Source organism: Pyricularia pennisetigena, chromosome 5 (assembly GCF_004337985.1).
Source record: "Pyricularia pennisetigena strain Br36 chromosome 5, whole genome shotgun sequence".
Classification (NCBI taxonomy): Eukaryota; Fungi; Ascomycota; class Sordariomycetes; order Magnaporthales; family Pyriculariaceae; genus Pyricularia; species Pyricularia pennisetigena.
The window spans coordinates 2286612-2310247 of record NC_043743.1 but is presented as its reverse complement, the minus strand read 5'-3'; the positions used below and the strand labels follow the sequence as shown (position 1 = coordinate 2310247).

The following is a 23636-nucleotide window of genomic DNA, read 5'->3' as shown; positions in this document are numbered from 1 at the left end:
TCTTTGTGTTTCTGATCAGTCACATTTTGTCCGGGACAAGAACCTCCGTGACTCTGCCGGACGGCTCGTTTGATGATTTATTGTAAAGCCAGCGACCCCGGTCATGTCGTGACATCGCTACAGCACGCGCTCAAACATTATATTCCCAGTACACGCTCGGACAGACAAGTTTTGCCTGCCTCACAAGCTATAATCATATTACAAAAAGGCTTCTGCGCCTGGGGAGCACAATCATATAAGGATGTCCGGATGAGGTCCTTGCTTAGCACTCGTCGGCTTCTTTGCAGGTTCTCCTTGAGCATCTCGATAGTTTGCTCATCTTTGTCCTCGCGCAGCTGGTCCCAAAGGCAGCCGGGCTTGTATGGGGGCTGCTCAGTATATTCACCCTTTAAAAGATAGTCGATCGGCCGATATGGAGGACAAATCCTTACCCAACCCACATATGACATGCAGCGTGCTTATGGCCGAGGTGGAATGCTGCTCGGTCAATACTCCAAGACGCTGGACATACCGATAGATCAGACCCCATGTCGTCATGGGAAACGTCGTTGCGAGACTGGAGCATGAGGAAGAAACCCAGTGCTTGACTGAAGCATCCAGGTATTTGCCCTCCTGCCTCTGCACGTTGGTCGCACTTCAAAGAATCCTGTCTTGGTTCCCTTTCTAAACGCCGCACGAGTTGGAACATGGCCCTGGCAACATTCACTGCCGCATTTGCGAACCCAAAGCCACCCCCGCCCGACGACTGGACGTTGTCGAAGAAGCTACTCTAGGCTTTCTGCGCTGTTGTGTCCGCTACTGTATCTATACCAGGAACTGCTCTGATTCTACCTTGACGGTCCTCACGTCAGCCACGGCGGACACACAGCCCCTTGAGCCTGGTCCGAGCCAGGCTGACAACGAGGCAGTGCTATTCAATATGCGTAGGGCAGCGCCCAGCCCATTGGGACACGAACCGACTTCTCATCTGCTCAGGCACGGAAGCCTGATGATCGCCGAGTATCGGACACGACTTTCCTGGAAGAAGAGACAATCCGCCCAGGGCATGGCCCCTACATGTTAGCACACCACCCCGCGCGCGACTTGACTGGTTTATGGGGTGATCATGATATCCCAGAATTCCCAATAATCGCGGGAAGAGAATGGGATGGGTTCATCAAGAGGGTTCGGCTTGAGCCTTGCTGCCAAGATATGCAGGCTGACTTTGGCACAGACTAGCAGCTGACCGCGTATGTCGACTGGCACGACAGCCTCGTCCCATCAACCATTTCAGCTGATTGTCCCGTGTGTGCAACCTTGATGCTGGACCATGGTCAACCAAGCTCATCCTTGCTCGCGGGCGGTGTCTTGTTATCCGAGCAAGCGTAAAGCACAACTAGGGGTGTTGAAACCAACTCAGCTCATCCATCGCTCTGAACTCTCCGTTGGCTGGTTGCGTTCGAAGCACCGGGGATGGACCTTGTATAATGATTCATCTCGAACCTCACAAACAGCCTTGACTGAACTGGACTACTCTTGTTCGTCCAATGGGGAAAATACGTGCATACAACTCGTACAAAACTTGAACCATGAGGTAGTGCTAATCTCTCAGTTGGGTATTATTACAGTAACAACAAGGGGGAAAAAAAAATTGAGCGCTAATCGCCGGATAGTGCTCACATAAACCAGCTTGGACTTGAGAGTGTGTTGACTTGGCGATAGCGACCAACTGCCAAAGCTCGTCTGGATCACACTCTGCCCCAAGGAATAACAAGAATACAGCGCCACGTAATCATGACGAAGACGAAGACGACCACTGAGTCAGTATGATCCAGCTTTTTAAGGAAAAGAAAAACATATCTATCCCTTCGGACGAATAAGAAAACATCGACAGTGGTTTATCTGTGTAAATAAAGACAAGAAGTAACAAACATTACTGGCACCCCATTTATTCAGAGGAACGGTCAACCGACTTGGGCTTCTCCGAGGCGTGCTGCTGTCCTGTGTGAGCATCATTGGGAACTGCCGGTGTGTGCCTCACACTACCAACACCATTGATGATGTTGTCGTGAATGGTCTGGTGTCCCTCGATCCCCAGTTGTGGCACGACGGCATGTCCGTCCTCCTTGGGATCCTTCTCCGCAGGAGTCCAGGCAAGGTAGTCTCGGCGGACCTCGACGTAGTCGTAGGCGAACTCTCCGTGTTGGTCATCATCCATGCCGAGTAGTTCCGCCTTCTCGTCAGCACGGAGCTTAAGACCAGGAATAAGGTCGATAAGCTTGGCCAGGATCGCCGAGACGACAAACGAGTACGCGGAAGCGGCGACGATGAAAGCAATCTGTATGTACAGTTGCTTATAGTTCTGGTTCAGGAAACCTCCCGTAATGACGCCTGTGTTGACGCCGTCGAGACCAATGATGTAATCAGCCGCGAAGAAGCCGTTGAAAAAGAGGCCGACAACACCACCAATGTAATGCTCAGCGAACACGTCGAGGGAGTCGTCGATGCGGAGCAGGAATTTGACTAAGAAAAAAAAAAAAAAAAAAAAAAAAAAAAAAAGCAATGCAAGTTAGCTCAAAGGCTCCAAGTGCGAAACCCAGCACGTGCACGCAATGCACGGGGTTTTACAAGGCGGTGTAGTGGAGGAAAGGCGGCTTACCCTTTGTGCCAAAGTTGCAGCAGACACCAGTCACAACACCCAGCACAATACTAGCCCACGGCGGAATGAAGCCGGAAGCCGGTGTCGCTGCAACAAGTCCGGAAATGGTCCCCGAACACCAACCGACAAGGGACCACTTCTTGGCCAGACGGAAGTCGAGAAGCGTCCAGGTCATGGCAGCAAACATGGCGGTCAAGCAAGTGTTCCAGCAGGCCATGGCGGCGCGGAGGTTAGCTCCAAATGCGGAGCCGCCGTTGAAACCCAACCAGCCGAACCAAAGGAGGATGGTTCCAAGAGTGATAAGCGAGATGTTGTGCGGGCGGAAGTTCAACATCATCTTTTCATTGCGGCGCCCAAGGGCCCAAGAATAGGCCAGCGCAGACATTCCGGAACCGATCTCGACAGGGCCACCGCCGGCGTAATCGAGCACGCCGTACTTGAAAGCCCAACCGTTGGCGTTCCAGACCCAATGGGCCAGGGGGCAGTAGACGATGGTGGCCCAAAAGAATGTGAAAACCATGGCGGGGACGACACGACCGCGCTCAGCCGTGGCTCCGATGACCAGAGCTGCGGTGACGCCGCAGAATTGCATCTGGTAGAACGAGTAGAGGAGCTCTGGGATAAGCGGTGATCCTTGTGAAGGTTTTCCGAGTGTGTTCATGAGGCCGAATTTGCTGAGGTCGCCGATAAAACCGTTTGTCGTCGTGGTGCTAAAGGCGAGTGAGTAACCCCAGAAGTACCACTGGAAAATGACCACGCTAAAGGACATCATGACCACCCAGATCAACGACAGAGCAGACTTCCTCCTGGCCAAACCGGAGTAGAGGAAGGCGATTCCGGGTATCATAATGAGGACCAAACACGAAGACACCAGGATAAAGGCCTGGTCTCCGGATTGGTACCATTGGTTCAGATTTTCGGTGGCTAAAGACCCAGGCAACTAGCTGGTCAGTAGGTTGATCGAGGTTATAACATGTATGCGGGAAGCGATTTCCACGGGATGTTCGCGAGACTGACCAGAGTTACCACCTGTCTCGGCATTGGTGCCGTTCTGCCCGGAATTAATTCAGTCAGTCACTCAAACGCTTATTCCAAATAACCAGAACCATGAAGAGGATGGAAGCTCACGAATTGGGCCGGGGCCCCTATCCACGAGTACGACATGCTGTACTTGAGCAGAAAGGTCGAGCGCAAAGGCCTCTGACTGCTGGGCCGGAGAAGCCTATTGTATGCACGCCAATTGCTGAGGTTCGGATGACGTTTTTTTTTCCCTAGTATCGGCTTGCGAAAGTACTGGGATGTGGCTCCGATGGAACTCGCCACGTCGAGAAGCGGACAGGTCAAGGACTAAATAGGGAAAAGACGTGACTGAAGGTAGGATGCATGCGCGATATACTTATATGTGGCTCGACGCAACTCACGCGACAGACCGGGGAGGCATGGGGGTTACAAATACAAGGACAAGCAAAACCCCTGTCTGTCTGGCTGGTCTCAGTCTATGACTTATTGCAGATAAGTGGCCCAAATCATGGAGTGTATGCAGCGGACAGACCTAGCGCGTGGGAGAAAGGGAAAAAAAAAAAAAAAGGTAACAAGCCCGCAGAAGCAGTCCACGACGGGAAAGCAGGGCCAAGGTGCCAATCAACAATTGAATTCCCCGAAGGGGGTGTCACCGACTGGGGAACCCCAGTGCTAGGTCCTTGCTTTGCCATTCTTGGTTCGACGGCTGAAGTCGTCGCGGCCGCCGGGTTCGGCATCAGCAGAATCGAGTTTACAAGTACCAAGCAAACGATGTACATAGCATACGATGTAAGCTATGCCAATCCTTGTCACGTTGGATCCAGTCTCCCTAGGCATCCCGCGCTAGAACTAAGTGGCGCCACCGGGGTCGGTGGGTTGGTTATGTGCTTGTAAACCCTGGACTGAGTTAGTTAGGTCAAGCTACCTTATCAGGGACCGTCAGGTTCGCGGGGTGCAGGCTAGCTGAGGCACATGCCCAATGACGGGGGTGCCTTTCCGCGGTAATTACCTGTGGAAATGACAAAAAATAGCCCTTCACAATGTTGAACACGGTATGGGCTGAGTTTGATAGTAAAATACGATGTGGGCTACAGCAGCATAACTGGATCTCCTCCATAAACTTCACAGGGTTTTTCCAACAAAGGCTAGAACGCCTGAAGGTTGCAATGCACTTGCAGCATCAGAGAATCAGACGGAAATCGATGCTTACAGGGCATTCTTTCGCTTGGCCGATAGCTTCTTTGCCCTATTTAGAAGCATTCTCAAGAGATGCCACGACTTCTTCCCGTGTCTTGAAAAGCTTAGACTGACAGGCATGCACATTTCACATGTGCGATGGCAAGTGAGGGAACCTATCAATTTGTGCTTTGCCGGTAAGGGTACGGGCGTGGTGTTTGGGTTGGGTTGGATGAATGCCCAACCAGAAGCGAGATACTGGCACAGGCGGGAGGCGTCGTGACGTACCGGTGGTGCGGGTAGCTATCTTGCGTCCCTAGACTCGGTAATGGTTCCTGCTAAGTGGAGTTGTAGATAGGTACTGTATAGTACATACAGTACATATGGCAAGACCCATACTTGTCAGGCTAGCAAGACCAGGCTAGGTATTTCGGACGTATGCGAGAGCAGGACATTCAGTTCAGATGCCACGGCCCCGCACTGCATCCCGAGCCTTGGCTTGATCCTTTTCCCCTTTGTATCGGAACAGAAAAGCACTTCAGCTGTTCAGCTCCCTTTTGAGACATGAATGGCTGCCCAACGATTGACTGTCACCATTCTGCCTTGGGGATTTTTGAGGCGCTCTCGGTAGAGGCTGGGCAGGCGTATGCGTGTAGGTAGGCACAACAAGAAAAGCATAAATGTTGGACGAGTCGTCGATCCCATAACTGGGTCGATCCCTGCCAGCTATGGATCGATCAAAGTTGCCTAGGCAATCAATTAGTGACTTATCGGCCGGTATTGGAGTCGTGGGATTTGCTGAGACGCAAAAAGTGTTACACGCAGAGCTGACAGATCGAACGAGCAAAAGTTTGTCATACTAAAGATAGGGCTTGCGAGCTGCAAATGCAAACTAATTACCGGGAAAACGCGGGGAGCGGGGCCCACACACACACACACACACACACACACACACTTCCTTTGGCGTCTGATTCTTTTTGAATTTTAGCTCGCAAAACTCAGTTGTGTTTGGAATTGATTTGAGCAAGAATCGTTCATTCATTGCGTAACATTAAAGCAGTCATTTCTGCTGCTACCTTCCTCAGATGCTCTGAATGCTATCCATACTAATTAATTCTCAGCTCACCTAAATAGGACTGACCTCCCGATACGAAACACTTCAGGACCGGTAACCGCGGCAGGGCATTTATTTTGCTCACGCGACAGACACAACTCAGTGCATCAACAAGATTAATTGCTTCGTGTAACCAAATTTGAGCACTTAATGACACCCCTTATAGCTGCCGAATTCTTTCTCAATTGAGTCTTTTCAAGTGCTGGTTTTGTCAAGACTTCCCACGGATTATTTACTTCTTTCAGCCTCCAACAGGCATTCAAAGCATCATTGATCTAAAGTGGAGGTCAAGCCGATGACGGATAGGCTTGTCTAGGGCTCTGCTATCTCGACGCCAAGAGATAACAACTGTCTTCTTATCTTTCGACCCAATTCAGCCAATTAGAACCCATGTAATACATAAGTCATGTCTAGTCCAATTGATTACTGCGTTACTGCTTTGGTGCGCCCTCGCTATCTTGGTGGCTTGCCTCCACCCGGGATGCTACCACCAGGCGAGCCAAGACCTTGCGCGGACCTGGGGACGGCAGCGCTCGTTACAAAACAATTAACAATGTGCATCTGATGCGTATGGATGTTTGAAGGTTGGAGCTGGCCGAGAAGTGCATGTTGGCCAACCAATACATAGGTTACAGAATCCCTGAAATTGCAATCACTCAACGTCTCGTCTCTGCCGGTTAAGAGATGAGTTTTGTCGTTTGCAGATTGTCCGGTTTTCTATTTATGGCGTTTGGCTGGTCCACTAGGCGCCCTAGCCAAGTACTAGAAAGTCAAGGCCCTGGTGGTAGATAAATTTTGCAGGCCAAGAAGTACTGGAACTTACCCGGACTTTTAACGTCTGTCCGCAACGACAGGCTCCTGTGCGACATCGTTTGCATGCTCTGAAGTGGCGCAATGGCTTTTTTTTTTCTCGGAAAAGTCACGTCGTTTACATGAAGTCGAGGCTCTGTTAGCCTGGTGCTGACTCCGGATCGCAACGGCCAAACAATTCAGGATAATAGGGACCACGAATCAGTGATTATTTCAGGGGCATCTTTGGTGGACATAATATGAGGTAGTGACACTCCTTTGCCAAGGGCCTTAATCTGTCAATCTCGCCGTTGTTTAAGAAAAAGTTTGCATGACAAGCTGTATGCTTCGTGTACTGTACCTTCCGTGCTAAAGCAGTTCTGTGAAAAAGGTAGTTTGCCGACAGGGTCCAAGTCACGTGCACTGAAAGCTTGGACAAGCGCCACGATCAAGGCACATGGATGACTTGGCGCTTTGCCTTAATTCAAACGTGGGTTTTGACGCTGCATCACTTCACCGACGCGAATAACTGTCATGAAGGTTTAGTCATAATTAAGTCTCATACCGCGCTGTAATTTGGGCAAGCAGTTTTCCGACAGCTGCAATGGCCGTGTTCTCTGGCAACAACCCGAGACCGGTCTCGGCTGCCCAGTACCAGCGACTCGGCGACGCTGGCGAAGCCGAGGATGATTCTGATGGCCCACCCGGCCCGAAGATGCTCCCTGCGGGCCCCGCTCCGCTCCGGACATCGAAGAAGACCATCACGGCCGCGGTTGTTACATTACTGGCAGTATGCCTCCTCGCTTGGTTTGCCACCACCAAACGATTGTTGTTTGCTACAATCTCAACCGACCCCAGCTGCCCCTGCAAGCCCGACCCCGATGTGCCTCAATACTTTCGCACGTCGCCGGAGCTGTGGGCTGGTCCGACAGCTACGGGCAAGGCACCTTTTCTGCAGCAAACCGTCACGTTTAACCCTACCGTTACCTATGTCCCCAATGCTCCCCTGCAGACAGCCATACCGATCCAGGGGATGGGTTCTGGTAACAAGAGCATATTTCAGATGATGGGCCATTTATCTCCCTACTCACCTTCTCCGGGATTTGGCGTTCGAGAGTATCCCCTCCCTGCAGGTGCAGAGATTATCCAGGTGCAGGTATGTTGTTTCTTTTTTTTTTCACGGGTCCTTACCTCTCTCAAGAGGGAGATTCAGTGGGAGTTGATGGTGCAAAAACACCCTCGTACCTGACATGCTTGATAAAACCTGAAAACTCAACAAAATTTTCCTCAAAAGATGCTCTCTCGACACGGGTCCCGCTATCCTACTTCAAACTCAGATGTATTTGCATTGGGCGATCGTATACGCGATGCCAAGAAGGGCAAGTCCTTCAAAGCTTCCGGGCCATTGTCTTTTTTGAACGACTGGGAATATCAATTGGGCCATGAGATTCTCGTGCCAAGAGGCCGACAGGAACTTTTTGATTCTGGTACCTACATAACCGTCCTCCTTCGCTGCGGATGTGGTCCGCTTTGCTAACCCACCCTTAAGGAATCCTGCATGCATACAACTATGGCAGGCTCTACAATCCGAATAGCAAGATCATAGTGCGCACAACAACCCAGGACCGAATGCTCAAGTCTGCCGAGTATTTCATGGCTGGCTTCTTTGGGCTAGAATGGTATGTTATCGACCAGCTGTCATCCATCTCACCAAAAGCGCTCCGGATAGGGTTTCGTTCATATGTTGACCTTCGCAGGCCTCGGAACGCGACCATCGAGGTAATCATCGAGCAAACAGGATTCAACAATTCTCTGGCTGGGTACCTGAACTGCCCCTCCGGTGACAACCTACACGTCGGAGATGATGCACGTAAGATCTGGGTCAGCAACTATCTGCAGAATGGTAAGAACTTTGTATCCCCGGGATCCTGCGCGTATTATGCACTAACTGCGTCTCTATTTCAACGCCCAGCTACCGCGCGAATCCAAAGCATGATTGAGGGCTATCATTGGACTATAGAGGACACCTACGCCGCCCAAACCATGTGCCCATATGAGACGGTAAGAATCAACTAAGAATATGCCCCCCCCTGGCTACCGCTGCTAACGTGATTCAAATTTCTGTCAAAGGTCGCATATGGGTTTAGTCGCTTCTGTGAACTCTTCAACTACGAAGAATGGATTGGTTTTGGCTACTCAATCGATCTGTGGTTCGCCGGCATCACTGGCTTCCAGTCACCCGTAGGAGTAAGTCATCCTTGATACTTGTTCCGTACCGAAGTCGTGTTGTGCTTTATGCAGCTGACATGCCTCAGAGAGCCATTGGCCTTGGCTACCAGCAAGAGGTAGTCGCTCGTCTGAAGAACCACACCTTGGGATATTCCGGCTCCCAGATCAACGTTACTTTGGACAACAACACCGTGACCTTTCCCCTCAACCAGACCCTTTACTTTGATTTCTCCCACGACACGAATATAATGGCGATCTTGACTGCCTTTGGGCTGAGGCAGTTTGCTCATCTTATGCAGCCAACAAATTACCCTGGCGAGCACAACCTAACAGTGGCACACGTCACTCCCTTTGGTGCAAGACTCGATATTGAGATTATCAAAACACCAAAGCCAGTGAAGCCGGATCGTTCGGGCTTTATGGTTGACGGCGGCGAGACCAAGTATGTGCACTTTGTACTCAATCAGCGCACCCTGCCATTAGGCTGGAGCCTTCCGGAGTGCGACGTGTCACGGGTAGATGGTTGGTGTGAGCTCGAAGCGTTTCTGTCTGCACAGGACAAGATGCCTGCTCGTGCTAGGTTTGACTACGCATGCTTTGGATCGTATGACCCCGGCCCTTACGGGTCGGTAATGGATGGAGCGCCACCTTAGGCAGGCTTTGGCTTTTGCTGGGAAGGTTCTTGGTTTATTGTAAACCTATTGATCACAAGACCAGTGGTCTTGGAATGGTGGCTTTGTGACAGTAAGCATCACAGCCCAGTCCAGGCCCCGAGGAGTGATTGTTGTAAGACTTTGTTCGGATAAAAGAACGTATTACAGTCTAGAAGCCCATCTCTATCTGTACTCTTATTTGAAAGTCCCAGCTGATGTGGCACCTATTTTGAGATTATTACGTCTGACCATGGCTGCAATGCACTCAATTGTCCCACCAATCGTGGACTACTGGGAAGGGACGACGCGACCATTCATGTGGGAAGCCGATCCCGTGAAGTCCGAGATGGCGTTATACAGATTACTTGAAAGAATTGACCGGGGGCCGGGACGCCATGCCCGGTGAGAAGTTTCGTACACACTCGGCGAAGTTGACGGTTTGATGCCAAGAGTGAGCTCTTCCGCATGCCCTTGTAACATTGTCGACGAGAGCTATGCGTACCAGGTCCAATGGATTCAGTCGTACGCAGAAGGGGAATTTCCGGCTGAAGCAGGAGTAGCAACATAAATACAAATGACGGAATCCAACCAAGGTCGCGCCGACGCATGCATGTCACACGAGGCACACGAGGACCGCATGGAATTCTCGGTCTCACAAAGTCGTGCGATGCGTTTGCAGGCTTTGATTCCGAGTTTACACATGAGCTCGGAGTTTTGGAATGAGCCAGGCCACGGAGTGTAAGCACAGGGTAAAAACAGCGAGAAAAAAAAAAAAAAAAAAAAAAAAAAAAAAAAAAAAAAAAAAAAAAAAAAAAACAAGAGAAAAAACAAGAGAAACTGACGATGGGACTTGAACCAACAGTAAGGACGACCCGAGATGAGCGGAGCAGATCACAAAAATCCTGTAACAGCCAAGGCCTACAACCGTGCATGCTCATCGCACGCGGAGAGTGTCATTCTTTTTCTTTTCTAGAGAAATATTGTAACACAGTTGCCAAGGCTGTCACAATTTTTTCTATTACAAATCCCTATCACAGCGTAGGATCTGGGGCAAAAAAAAAAAAAAAAAAAAAAAAGAACCAGTCAACATCTTCAGCATCATTCCTGGGCGCTTTGCATACTCGGTTTCACTCATGCGGATAGGGAGTCGTACGGGCTTTTACTACTTTACATCAGGCAGGCTACCGCCACCATCACGGGCGGTTCCCAGCAGGGTACAGAAAGGGGGGATGCAGAACGCAGACGGCTACTGAGTCTTTATTTACAGCTTTTTTTTTCTTTTCTTTTCTTTTTTTCCCTTCGAGCCTAGGAGCAAAAAGGGCAGTTTAATCTGTTTGTTTAGTATCGATTCGTCAATTTGCAGCAAAAATCCGTCTTCAAAGATATAAAGCTGTTGTAGAATTAGCACGAACAAACCACGCCCGCTTTTGTTCTCCTTTCCTTTCTTTTTTCCCCTTTTTTATTGTTCTTTTGAACCACGCTCGGACCCCTTGCCAACTTGACGTGCCTGAGAAAAAAAAAAACAAAAGGAGGCCCATGTCGAAAAAGATCTGCGACCACCAGCCGACCGCATGTGGCTGCACGGAGATGGTGGAAGGAAACGTCAAGTATTGCGCAAGATGTGCAAAAGGAGAGTGTGGTCAGAGCACCAGCTAAGGGAGTCGACATGGGAAACCTGTTTGTTTCTTTCATCTACCCGGAGTGTCCGGTGGGAGGGCGGGAAAACAAAAGGCGGAAGGACACTCTGAACCAAAACATAACCAGCCCGTAAGTGCCAGAACAATATGCGCCTCTGCACCATCACGAACATGGATGTCATTGCTCACTGACCACCACCTTTGTTTCTAACCGCCAACGGCCTGATGCAGCATTTTCCGAACTGCCCTGGTCTTGTTTGTGAGACGGCACTTGTGAACTTACAAGGGGAGGGAGGGATCTTTGAAGGACCCGGTGCAAATACGAACAGAAAAAAAAAGGGGAAAGGTTGGATGGATGGACGGGATCCGTAGAGCATGTAATGGACACGCGTCTGGTTGCAAAAAGGCGGCTCTGAGTTTGCTGGCACGTGTGAGATGCGCTACAGAATCGATGGCGGCGCAAAAATAAGAGGATCATCAAACTTAGTGGGAAGTTTCTTCTGTGTGCCTCTCTGCCTAGTCCACTTGACTCATAAGCAAGTAGGGGAACGGCGCTTTGACCGAAAACTGCAAGGAGGCTTTCGGCAGCACTTTATTCGAGTAAACCAAAACGGGAATGCTTATCACAATCAACCAAGAGGGAGCGCAAGTTGGGAGTGTCAAGGGGCTGTCATGAGACATTTAGATTTGAGGGTTGAATTTGTCGTCTTTCCTCCGCCCAATGTGTCCAACCCCCCCATCTCTCAACATAGATCCAATGCGCAGGATACACCAAGCCCAACCACCGGACCGACGGTCAACCTAAAGAGATCGACGCGAGACATCATGCTAGGCGGTATGTTTCATAATGCCAACGACCGTCGACAAGCAAGAAATGAAAATGAGAGAAGTTAAGCCCGCTCCATTGAAATGCCATCAAACAAAAAAAGAGATGGAACAAAGTAGAAGCGAAATAGTAAAGGAAAAAAAAAGTGGACGATTGACCGCCAAACTAACAACAAACGTCATAACATCCCCTGATGAATTAAATTAGACACAAGACAATACCAGTGTTTTGACAAATGGTGGGTATCTCTGGAAGAAGTGAAGTAACAAAAGAATTGAAGCAAAGTGCGCGAGGTTGTACGGCCCTCCCGACAGAGGAAAAACCGCAACCCGCGTCAACTTTGGGTGGTTTGCGCGCCAGGTGCGCCCCGTAGCAAGATTCCGGTCGAGGTCAAAGGGAAAGCAAGCCTTCTGGTGCTTATGCCAGGATGGCAATACCAGCACCGAGAACACCGAGCATGAGGCCGCTCTGCACAAAGACAGAGGTACCGGCACCAGTAGGAGGCACGGTAGCGGCGGGAGGCTGCGGGGCGGTTGATGGGCGAACAACACCTGCGGTGGAGGTCTTGGGCGACAAGGTCGGCTGGACGTAGCCAGTCGAGTTTCTGGACGGGGTGGGCATGGCCGAGGTCAGGTTGGCGCTCGGCAAGATGATGGTAGGGACAGCGGCGGTGGTGCTGATGCTGGTGGTGCTGGTGTTGCGACCCGGGCAGTTGGTGACCGACGGGTTGCACGCGGTGATTGTGATGGTCCTGGTCATGGTGCTGGTCGAAGTCGTCGTGCTGAGCCCGGAGGAAGAGTGGGCGGAGACGGCGGTGGCAACAGCGGCCAGAACACCGTAGAATAGGCCTGAGGCGATCATCTTGTTTGGTTTGTGGGGGTTGACGAGTATGGTTCTTGCGAAGCTGCTAGTCTGTTCCTGCGTGGAAGACTGTGCCAGGACTGGAGTCGAGCTGATAATACGAACAAAGAGCTAGGGTAAAACCTGCGGTAGTGTCGTAGAAACTTGGTAGATGTTGGCTTATGCCTTGATAAACAAAAGTCTGCAGGAAAGATTGACACGAAAGAACGTAGTGGTAGAGAGCGTAATGCCGACTGAATCAAGTTCAACAGCTGGGTAAAGAGCGTAAGCGCAAGATGCGGACGACTTTGAGTAGTAGCGTGAGGGGGGAGAAAAAAAAAAAAACCTCAGAATCCTAGGAGATGCGGTGGGCGGGATCCATCTCGTATTTCTATCGCCAACGATGCTGATGCCAGCAACGGCCACTAAGCGAGGAATCTTCGGATAAAATTAGTGGGGCTTATGGGGATCGACGTTGTGTCCAACTCCATTCCGCCGCAGTTTTGCGGAGCTATCGTCCTTGGCTCCTCGGCATGCCAGGTACAGTACCTGAACAAGATCTAGGGGGCTAAGTGGGCCCCAAGCCCCCGTGCGTTGTACCTTGCAGTAAGCTCAGAAGCAAGTAGCTAGCAGCAGCTGTCAAACTTGTCACATTTCTTCATTCAGACTATTGTGCAGCCGGCCCAAAGTTCAGATTAGTTCACCGTCATTTGATCACGATATTCTCCAGCACATCTATAATGCGACCCACGATGCAACTTGACTTTATTGCTATGCAGGAACGTCTGTTGGAACAGGAACTTATAAATCAAACTTTGCATTGCGATCGAAAGCAGGGTGATGGAGTGTGCTACGAGGAAAATTCCAGGTTCGGGGCAGAGCCTACAAAATTATCAAGGCGCAGAGAGTTAGTTCTTGAGCCCTACCAGGTAGTTTTTTTTTTTTTTTTTTTTTTTTTTTTTTTTTTTTTTTTTTTTGCACCCTGTCACGTTACCTACGGTATGGTACAACTCTGGGGTCATCCGCCCAGTTGAAAGGAACATTACTCAGGATTCTCTCATTTATGCCCGACAACTTCGCAATAGCATCGCCTTGGTAATCAAACAGATATGATACATTGCTACGGTATAAATATATGAATAACTATATATATATTTGTGTAAACGATGAAACTCGACCAAAAGTATACTTGTAGATATGGTTCTTCATGAATTTATATATAAAAAAAAAGAGTTGGATGCTGGGAAAGTATATCGACAAAAATACAACAAAACGTACAACCATTTGAGAAGAGGCGGCCAAGTACACTGGAAACCCTCGGCAAGAGGAAACTTTATTAACCTTTCCACTGGCATTTTTAAACAGCTCTTGGACATGGCCGTTGCAATCTGGGTGGACAGTTCGCTTGGGTCCCAGATTTTCAGGAACCGACCAGATGCAACCTCCGGAGGCCAAATGATAAACCTCCAAGGACAAAAGAAAGCCTGGGCAAGATTGTTCGCTCCTCTTCTTCAGGGGAATTCATGATGATTGGTTTGTCGTTTGCCTGATGCTTGTTCGTTCTTGCGATTATCATTTGGCAACGGGTTGTATTTACCAATGGAATTTCGCTTTTTAATCCACAATTTCCATGCAATGTTGTCTAATCGACGCCTAGACTTCGATTGGTCATTCCAACCTTTGATTGAAAGCTTCAAATGGTCCTTTGTAATTACGTACCACGCACGTAGCAACTCATCTCCTTTCCCATCAAGTTGTGCAAGGAACATGGATACAGATAGGTAGCAATCAATTTCTCCGATGGTATAGGTCCTGTAGTATGTAATCAGGGCATCCCATGCTACTCGGAGATGTCATATTTCCACCAAATTTGCCAATCCAGAAGCAAAGAGGGGGCTTCATCTGCAGCGAAATAAAACCCCACCGACTGTAATACATCCATCATATTGATGCCTCCACATGATCCCCCTCGTCATTTCTAAGTTGCTCATTTACAATTTGCGACGACTCGCCATGCCCAGGTCTGGGCTCCCCGACATTCATTAAGCATGTCGCAGTGACAAAATCTCGCTGGGTGATCATTTTACCAGGAAACAAATGAGTTTATTTTGACAGGCGGCGCCCAGACCAGACGGGCCGTCATGAATGCTAAAGCTGTGGAGATTTAGAACTAGGTCTAGGGCCGATTCGTGATGAAAGCAATTCCAGCTCAACCCAAGTCATAAGACGTTGGCCAAGTCCACTCGCGTGCCCTGGATTGAGAAACTAATATGCTTACATTGTTGACAAGCTGTTCTAGAGTTCCCAGAGCTATGGTACTCAGGGTCTTGCGTTGTCTCACTTCCACGCCTGTGTAAAGTATAGTGGTCGCATGCCAATGTGCCAATCATTGTGCTGGCCGGTCAAGTCTAGGCTACACTTGACCAAAAGCTACAGCTGAGCTGAGCTGCATCCAGCCACAACCACCACATTGCAATTTGGACGTCGGCCTGGCTTCGAACAACAACTTCGAAAGCATTCTCTGATAACGGACGTGTGCTGGACACCACCTGGCAACACTCACCGGGAGCCGTCTGCTTTGAATTTTTTTGATTGACCCAACGTGTTGTCGCCTCCCAGACTTGATTCCACTGACATGGATTGATCACGGGATCGGTCAAGGGGCTCGTTCATAAAGGTGGTTTTCCAGAGCTGCTGAAGCTCGGTTGAAGAGCAATGACCTGCTGGGATCAAGATTGATCGCTGGTCAACTGTCCTTGTTCACGATTCCGGGAGTAAAAGAAAATCTCAAGCAAGTCGCAGTAATATTTCTGGACTCAGTCTAACTCTGGAGCACCTGATGCGACCGAGACTAAAGTCGCTCTAGGTCTGAGGCCATCCGACTTGAGGTGCCCCTCCAAACCTTCGTTCACCTAACCCCGCTCCGCCAGACAAGTGCCAAGTCTCGAATTAACGCTGTGGCCGAGAGCGATCAAACGGCTCCTTTAAAGCACATTTGATTTGTATTTTGAGAGCTCTGACAACACAAAACCAGTGACGAACACAGTGAAATAAAGCCTTTCCTCAGGCACGCATAGACTGAACGATATAGATCAACAAAACGCGCACAACATGGCTTCGACTGAAGAACCGGCCAGGGCGTCGTACTCTACCGACCCGGCTTTGTACATATACACCTCGCTGACGGCGGGCAGCTCGCATATTGTCACGGCCACCTCACGTCTCGAAACCATCCTCCGTGCCAACCGGGTCCCCTTCAAGGCCCTCGATCTCGCCACCGATGAGAAGGCACGCATGCTCTGGGGTCGCAGAGCCGGCAAGGATGAGTCGGGTCGCCAGAGGAAGCTGCCCGCGCTCGTGCAGATGGGCTTGGTTCTAGGTGTGAGTCGAAGCTCCTGTACTGCTACTCTATCCTCGTTGCGTTGAAGGGGACTCGGAGCCTGACCGATACCACCATTCTGCTAGGACCTGGTCGAGATCGAGGAGTGGAACGAGTATGGCGAGCTCAAACAACACGTCACAATTTACTACGACGAATTCACCCAGCCATCCATTAGCGAAGCCCAGAAGCTCCCTCCTGTCATGAAGAAGGGCCCTGCAGTCGCCGCCCCTACCACCGCCAGCACCGCGACCACAACCTCGAAACCAGCTGTCGCCCCGGCGGCTCCACCGCTGCCCCCATCATCGGCGGCTTCCTCATCTGCTCCTGCAGCCGCCAAGGCCACAGGGTCCGCCGCAGCCTCTGCAGCCCTCCCGATCCGCAGCATTGCTGAAGAAGCGGCCGCTAAGGCCAAGCAAGTGCAGCTCCAGAGCCTGCGGGACAAGGTTTACGGAAAAGGAAACACCGGGCCGGTTAAGAAAGAGGATGCGGACAAGGCTAGCAAGGCCGAAGGTAGCGAGAAGAAGGAGGAGGCTGCCAAAGCGCCAGCAGCAAAGAAGCAGGACGACTCCGCGAAATCAGAGGACATAAAGGACGCGGCGAAGTCCCCAGCGCCCATTACTGTCCCGGAATCGAGCAGCACGACGGCGGTGAAGACGGCAGCTGGACTGCAGTCGCCGACATCTGGAGCGTGGAAGGGGAGTGGAGAGGATGCATCGTCGGTCGAGGCGTTGCGGAACACAATTCAAAGTCCAACCAGCACCGCATGGAAACCAACAGATACCGGTCCCGCCGTAACAACACACCGCGGATCAGTGGTTAGCCCAGCCTCACCAGAGGAAATTGAGGCTGTCGAGAAAGAGCTGGCAATCAAGGAGGAACCTGAAGAGGATGAGGAGGACGATGATGACGAGGATGAGGATAGCGAGGAGGACGAGGAAAGCAAAGAACCTGCCAAGGATAAGAAGGTGGCGGAGAAAGCCGCGGCCAAAGCCGACTGATTGCCAGTATAGATGATTTGCTCCCTTCTATCCTAGTTCTAGACTTTTTAATCAACTGTCTAAATCTCTGGGCCGCCGCTGCAGTGCATCCATAATGTGCTTGGGAAGACTGCTCAATTTCTCAACTATTTGTCCAAACCGGAACTCATTCCATTACTTCCCAAATCTATCTCAATCTATCCGAATGGTGTTAGCTTTTGTGATTGTCCCAACATTAGCGACTGTCGGTAATTAACTGCAACTTGGTTGATGACGGCGCTGCACTTGAGTTGAACGATTCTGAGCTAATATCGGCCGCCTTTGTTGCCAAGCTGCTTTGACCAGCGAAGTCAATAATGAGGGGCCAAGCACAGGTCAACTACACAGTGCGACAGATGTGTGTTGGGATTTACAAGGAAGCGGCTGCAGTTGGGTATTGAGGCGTCAAGGCGTGTGTTAAAATGCTGGAGTAAAAGCACCAAAAAACCAACCTGCCCGTGGTTGAAAGCTGAGAACGGACCAACAGCTCCTCGCTCCTACCAGCTGAGTGTACCTAAATACAGTACAACCTTGCGCAACTCGACGTCAGAGTTGTTTGTCACTGCCCCACATTCCCTCAACCCATATGTCTTCGTCGTCTCCTCTAGAGCGCGATCCCGGATATGCTGCGCATGCGGTCTGAATTTGAATTGTTCATGGCATCATAACAATGGACCAGGCTGACTTGAGGTGTTTCGACGCCGTCTATGTCAATCCAGTGGTGGGCGTCCAGAGCCCGGCAAATCGGTTCGGATCGGGCAGCGACCAGCATGCATCCCATGCCCCGCCCCCGAGCGTGACAACCACATTAACCGAAGAGTCCTGGCAGGGCTCCGACAGCGACGAGGAGGAGTTTGAGGATGACATCTTTGCAGGTCAGGCTGGTTATGGATTTGACGCGGGAGCTGCCTCGAGCTCGACGCGCGGTTCGACTCGATTCGCGCGCCTGCGCACCAACCTGACTGCTCTGTCTCAAGTCTACAACGTAAGTCGCCCTGCTTCATCATTTCGATTCGGCATCGACTGTTGTATTGGAACAACCTAGCTGCGCTCACGCCTTGGCTAACAGGATCAATTGCGCATCTGTCTGGCTAGCTTTATTTCGTTGCCTACCTGGGAGCTATACATGTCTACAGCCCAGAAAATGCACCGCAGGTGCTACGCCGAGCTCCGCTGCTCTGCTTGAAGCCGACGCCATGCCCGGTCGCGGCCATTACTCGGGGACACATAAGCGTAGCCATGCCGCATCAGATCAACAACATGATCACTGGTATGCTCGGGGATTCTGAGGTCTTGCTCGCCGCCTTTGACGACGGCGATGTTGTTGGATACTACACGCATCAAATCGCAGAATCAATCGAGCATGCTGCCCGACGTTCATCATCAGGCAAGAATGTGACAGCGGCTCAGCCACCGAATGAGTTCTTCCACCGTGGTGTCGGCAAGTCTGCATGGGGCTTAGCTGTACATGCCAAGTCTCGGCTCATTGCTGTCAGCAGCAACACGCACGAAGTGACGGTGTTCGCGCTCTCTCTAACTAAGGGATCAGTGACGGCGCAGCAAATGCTCCCGGAGCATGAGCGGTGCAATCCACCCAAGCTTGGAGGTCTTGGCGTCGATGCGCGCCAGCTCGAGTCCCACCTCAGACAAAGAACAAGGGACTGGAGGATTATATTGCACACCCGACCCGAAAACCAGGCTAACATCCCCAGCATATCATTTTTGGACGATGAGAATGGGGAGGGCGACAAGATCGTGGCAGTCGATACTGCTGGCCACTGCTGGATATTTGACATCTGGGCCTTGGGAGCGCCCAATATCTGTCTCTACCCCATCGGAGCCGGCAGGCCTACAAGGTAAGGCGGGGGGGCATTTGGCAATGACTCCACCAACCAATGCAGTTGAGTGTGTTTAGGACCCCAGTGTGATGTGACATGCTGACTTGACATCAGACACCCAATAGGTTGGGGTGTCATGACACTCCCAGACGAGCTCTTCCAGGAGGTGGAAACGGCTGTCCAGTTCACAGGCCTTTCTCGAGAAGACATAGATGGATTCAAGGACGTTGGGGATCGCCATGTGCTAGAGTTAACTGCTGGTGTCACCAAAATACCAAGAAATGCCGGTCGTCATCTGCCTGCCGGGCTTCAAACCTTGCGACGGACTCAGATTAGGGAAGATGTCCCCTTTCGAATGCCCGATGTGTTCCCGGACGCTTGCGAGCGATTTTGCAGCCCGCCGGCCCGAGAAGATATCAAAGAGAAGATTCGCATGAGAGACAGTCGCTGGTACAAACTCGGGCGCGTATTTTGTGAGGACAACCAGGAGAGGGACAAATTAAAGCCTATAAACATCGAACCGGATGCCTTTCAAGCCGCTATGACCATAGTCCCAAGCTCTGCCTTGGTCTATCAGCACGAAACTTTGAGGCCTTGCCGGTTTCTCAACAGCGTCCTATGCAGCATATCCAGGAAGCAGCATGCTGAAACCGTTCATTGTAAGTATTAGGCACTGGCCGAGTCTCCGAAAGTCACTAGGACGAGTAGCCATTTGCATTTTCGGCATCGCTGGCTGGATGATCGGACATGTGCTTTGGATTCTCGTTTACCCGTAACGATTTCTTTCAGTATACTTGCTAGATATGCGGTACTGGATTACTGACTTGACCGCTCGTTACAGACGGCAGGGATGGCCCACACTCTCAAGAGCCGCGGTGTCGAGGCATTCTCTCAGCAAGCGTCGTCAGGCGATTCTCGATACTTCGTACGACGGATACGGATGTCGAGCTTCATAACCTCGATACCGAGAAGACTGACGTGCTCTGTCGCAAATTGCTCCCAAGCATACCATTGAAAACGATCCCACACTTATCGGATATGCAGTATTCGCAACGCATTTGCATGTTACACTGTATACCGGAGCTGAGCCTGGTGGTGGTAGGATCTTGCTGTGGGCGTGTTGGGTTGATTCGTTTGACGAAGGCCCGGGGCGGCGGAGAGTTTCGGCATGGCTTCCGCACAGAGTGGATCCTTCCACGCGCCGATGAAGAGACGAATGCGGAGTCCACGGTCTGGATGGTGGGCATGGCCGTCTCTCGCGTACCGCAGCCAGGGGCAAGGGGGCTTGACCTTTTCCCGCCGAGTCCATCGGCTACAGCCGTCAACAGTGCAGACGAGAACATTTTCAGGCGGGGATACAGCAAGAGCCAACCCTATGATACCATCAACAGGTGGCGACTGCTATTGCACTTTATTGATCACACTATACTCAGTTATACGATTGAAGGCTCCAAGCCGGAAGATGAGCAGATGGATATTGAAGTGAAGATTGAAGAGGATTCGACTGCTAGCGAATGACAGTCTGTCAGATTTTTCGCTCCCACAGTCCCCGAACGACTGCAATGGGGCTGGGCTGCATCGGGCATGTGGGTTATGGCAGACGAATTTCATCAGCGTTGCGTTTTATACTGCATATCGGCACTTCAGTGATGCCTATGTCTGTTTTGCTTACTTGAAACAGTTATCTAGGTCTTAGCGTGGCGTTAGGGATACCCGTAATTAATAACCAATTAGCTCTACCTCTTGTGGGTTGCCCAGAGGGTTTGGTAGGAACCTAGTGCGGTCAGTTTAATACTCGAAGACTTGAATGGTAGGTAGTTTTTGTTCAACAATGTCAATGTGTTCACCCAATCCCTTATGCAGTCTTTTGGAATTGCGCTGGGGAACAGTAGGATTTTCAGACTGGCCACTCTAATTCCATTCTCTCGAACTTGGCAATGGCCTTCAAGGTCGCCGGTTTAGTCAAGTCGCTGGTTTTAGCTCTATCTCATGGACTTCGGATCTGGTAGTCACAGACTCATATGGGGTGTCCAACAGTCGTTCCTGCCTTGTCTTTTTCTTCTTTACTGCAGGCTCAAAACCTCCTCTGCCCCGCGTTTAAATATGAATTGACTCGAAACAAATTGCTCATTGCAGGTCTGATTTTGATGTTTTGACCTTGGGTGCTTTCTTCATCTTGCCATTTCTGTGATTCACTCACCTCAAAGAAACGAAAAGATTTACTGTGTGGCCTACTTTCGCCGTTAACCCTTATGCAAATGCGCCTCAGCATGTCTAACCAGACGAAACAAACAATTTCCACGTCTTCAGCCCTCGGGCATGTCGACCTCCCACGCCTTGATTGCGAAACGCCGCCGATATCACTACACGAAGCGCAGCGATATGACGCCACTGCGCAGTCGAGTCGGCCGATTGCAGCCTTGATATTTTGTTTGTTCCAAGACTTGCGACTCTCCCATGAAAAGCAGAAGCGCAGGATCGACAAGCTGGAGGAGGGAACGAATAGTCGCTTGCACAACCTGGACAAAACGTTGGATGCCCGCCAAGAGCGACATACTGCTCAGGTTGAAGAAGTTCTGGTCCACATCCAAAAATGCGCCGTCGACATCGAGAAGCTCTCACAAGTTCAGAATAAGGCAGAAGGCATCTATGCAAGAGACGAGCGTTTGACGAGCGAGGTCGCTCGGCTTGATGGGCGCCTCAATACGTCCGAAGATGAGCTGAGTCATCTTAGCGAAGCTGTTTGCTCTTGCGTCAACAAGCAGAACCTCGAAGTGCTTCTGGAAAGAAAAATTACGGAGAAATTAGTGAGCAACGCCAAGTAACACAATATTTCTAGAACACATCACTGAGGTTTCATTGCAGCATGTGGCAGAAGAAAAGATCACCCAGCAGAACAAGACATTGCTAGAGCTATCCGAAGAGTTGCGCAGGCTGAAGGATGAAGTACGGACGCAAAAAGACCAGACACGGGAAACTTTAGGGAGAAAGTCCAGTAGAGCTACAGCCAGAAAAGTCGCTGATAAGCCGTCGAGGCCAGAAGGCGAGCCCGAAGACATATACACAGCAGAAACCCAGCCGCTGGAGCCGCCGATCTTGAAGACACATTATAATCTCCGTCCACGCTCACAACCCTCTGTGGAACAGCCTGCAATGCCCTTGGCTGTTAGCGCCCTGCCATCGACCTCTCCCATCGCCCCGAGCAAATCTCGTCAAGGGACCAAGAAGAAGAGTCGTGGGGGCAGAACCACCAACAAGACCGTTGGCGCGCAAAAACGCACCGCTGCAGCATCAGACGCGGATAACATATTGGACCACCTGCCTAGTTCAAAGAGACGGAAACAGCCTAATCCACAAACAAATCTTTCCAGAGTCTGCTGCGAGGCACAGTGGGCGTATGAGAAATGTCCCGAAGAGAAAAGCGAACAAGAATTCATAACCGACTTCCTCAAGTTTTCCGTAAAAGGCCTAAGCTCGGCGGAGAAGAAGCGACTGATGGAGGCGCTACGAGGCCTGGCGATTCCAGATAACTATGGAATGCCTGTATTTAGACAGGATGCTGACTGGTCAGATATTTGGGAGCATCTATGGACAATTAAGAATGTTCCGGCGATGTACCTCAAAGAGGCTAAGTGAGCGGCGTGGAGGGGTTTACACTTTGCGGCAGTGTGAGGGCCAGACTAGGCTGGTATGCCATTCAGCGGGATCCAAAATCTCTAGGATTTGAGCGTGCTATGTAACAGTCGTCATACAATCTAAGTCCCAGAACTGTCCAAAACAACCAAGTCTGGCGATAGTCGTTAAATCTTGACGTCTGCAGCTTTTTCAGCCAACCCAGAATTATCCACGCCGCTGTACTTGTTTATCCAGCCCAGCACCTCTTTGTGCCAGAGCAGGGAGTTTTCCGGCTTGAGCACCCACTGCGAGCAGCTAGCAGTTAGACAAGAGACTCTCATGTGTGGTTTTTTTTTTCAGAGTTATGAAATGTATCAACTCACGTGGTTCTCGTCAGGGAACATCAAAAACCGGCTTGGGACGCCTCTGCTCTGCAAGACGTTGAAAGCAGACAGGCCCTCCCCGATGGTCAGGCGGTAGTCGAGCTCATTGTGGATAATCTTTCAGGGTGAAATTAGCAAGAAGGAAAAAAAGAGAACATTTCTTGTAACAAAGGCCGGCCTTTGTATCACGGGAGGAGCACTTACGAGCTGCGGCGTCGCCCATTCCCCTGTGAACTTGGCGGGGTCCCACTTCTCATAACCCTCGCGGTTGTCCCAGAGCGTGCCTCCAAAGTCGTGGAGCGGGAAGAACAGCTCCTCCGAGGCGTACTGGTTTAGTGTGCTAAAGACGCCATCGTGGCAGACCAGGGCTTTGAACTTGCGGCCAAGTGGGTGCCCCTGAATCCAGTCTGTTGATTTGGGGGAGTTTTATGATCATGTCAGCTCATCAAGAAGTCGCGCATTGAACCAGATTACCGTGAA

The 23636-nt window shown here is 50.7% G+C and overlaps 9 protein-coding genes across 9 annotated transcripts in view; 6 read left to right on the top strand and 3 right to left on the bottom strand.

Moving 5' to 3' along the window:
* Positions 1-1927: 1927 nt before the first annotated feature.
* On the bottom strand, positions 1928-3802 carry PpBr36_08629 (uncharacterized protein; the record flags this gene model as incomplete). The annotated part of the gene is made up of 4 exons (XM_029895757.1): positions 1928-2502; positions 2639-3562; positions 3656-3689; positions 3767-3802. 4 exons carry the CDS (start codon positions 3800-3802, stop codon positions 1928-1930), a joined length of 1569 nt encoding a protein of 522 aa, XP_029747763.1.
* A 3539-nt stretch (positions 3803-7341) lies between these two features.
* PpBr36_08628 (uncharacterized protein) lies at positions 7342-9619 on the top strand (the record flags this gene model as incomplete). The annotated part of the gene is made up of 7 exons (XM_029895756.1): positions 7342-7893; positions 8032-8224; positions 8287-8416; positions 8495-8640; positions 8710-8798; positions 8868-8984; positions 9053-9619. 7 exons carry the CDS (start codon positions 7342-7344, stop codon positions 9617-9619), a joined length of 1794 nt encoding a protein of 597 aa, XP_029747762.1.
* Positions 9620-10193: 574 nt separating this feature from the next.
* Positions 10194-10872, top strand: PpBr36_08627 (uncharacterized protein; the record flags this gene model as incomplete). Its single annotated transcript, XM_029895755.1, has 2 exons — positions 10194-10357; positions 10716-10872. 2 exons carry the CDS (start codon positions 10194-10196, stop codon positions 10870-10872), a joined length of 321 nt encoding a protein of 106 aa, XP_029747574.1.
* A 283-nt stretch (positions 10873-11155) lies between these two features.
* Positions 11156-11275, top strand: PpBr36_08626 (uncharacterized protein; the record flags this gene model as incomplete). Its single annotated transcript, XM_029895754.1, has 1 exon — positions 11156-11275. The coding sequence occupies one exon, from the start codon at positions 11156-11158 to the stop codon at positions 11273-11275; it is 120 nt and encodes a 39-aa protein (XP_029747573.1).
* Positions 11276-12499: 1224 nt separating this feature from the next.
* On the bottom strand, positions 12500-12943 carry PpBr36_08625 (uncharacterized protein; the record flags this gene model as incomplete). The annotated part of the gene is made up of 1 exon (XM_029895753.1): positions 12500-12943. The coding sequence occupies one exon, from the start codon at positions 12941-12943 to the stop codon at positions 12500-12502; it is 444 nt and encodes a 147-aa protein (XP_029746740.1).
* A 3090-nt stretch (positions 12944-16033) lies between these two features.
* PpBr36_08624 (uncharacterized protein) lies at positions 16034-17302 on the top strand (the record flags this gene model as incomplete). The annotated part of the gene is made up of 2 exons (XM_029895752.1): positions 16034-16303; positions 16388-17302. 2 exons carry the CDS (start codon positions 16034-16036, stop codon positions 17300-17302), a joined length of 1185 nt encoding a protein of 394 aa, XP_029747575.1.
* A 688-nt stretch (positions 17303-17990) lies between these two features.
* Positions 17991-20676, top strand: PpBr36_08623 (uncharacterized protein; the record flags this gene model as incomplete). The annotated part of the gene is made up of 4 exons (XM_029895751.1): positions 17991-18305; positions 18416-19176; positions 19273-19817; positions 20000-20676. The coding sequence occupies 4 exons, from the start codon at positions 17991-17993 to the stop codon at positions 20674-20676; spliced, it is 2298 nt and encodes a 765-aa protein (XP_029747577.1).
* Positions 20677-21416: 740 nt separating this feature from the next.
* Positions 21417-22794, top strand: PpBr36_08622 (uncharacterized protein; the record flags this gene model as incomplete). The annotated part of the gene is made up of 2 exons (XM_029895750.1): positions 21417-21965; positions 22024-22794. 2 exons carry the CDS (start codon positions 21417-21419, stop codon positions 22792-22794), a joined length of 1320 nt encoding a protein of 439 aa, XP_029747576.1.
* A 164-nt stretch (positions 22795-22958) lies between these two features.
* Positions 22959-23636, bottom strand: part of PpBr36_08621 (uncharacterized protein) — a gene marked incomplete at both ends in the record, with an annotated part of 2614 nt that continues 1936 nt past the window's right edge. Inside the window, 3 exons of the mRNA XM_029895749.1 lie at positions 22959-23078; positions 23157-23273; positions 23361-23563. Coding sequence (XP_029746742.1) covers positions 22959-23078; positions 23157-23273; positions 23361-23563 — 440 coding nt within the window. The remainder of the gene's footprint in view (positions 23079-23156; positions 23274-23360; positions 23564-23636) is intronic.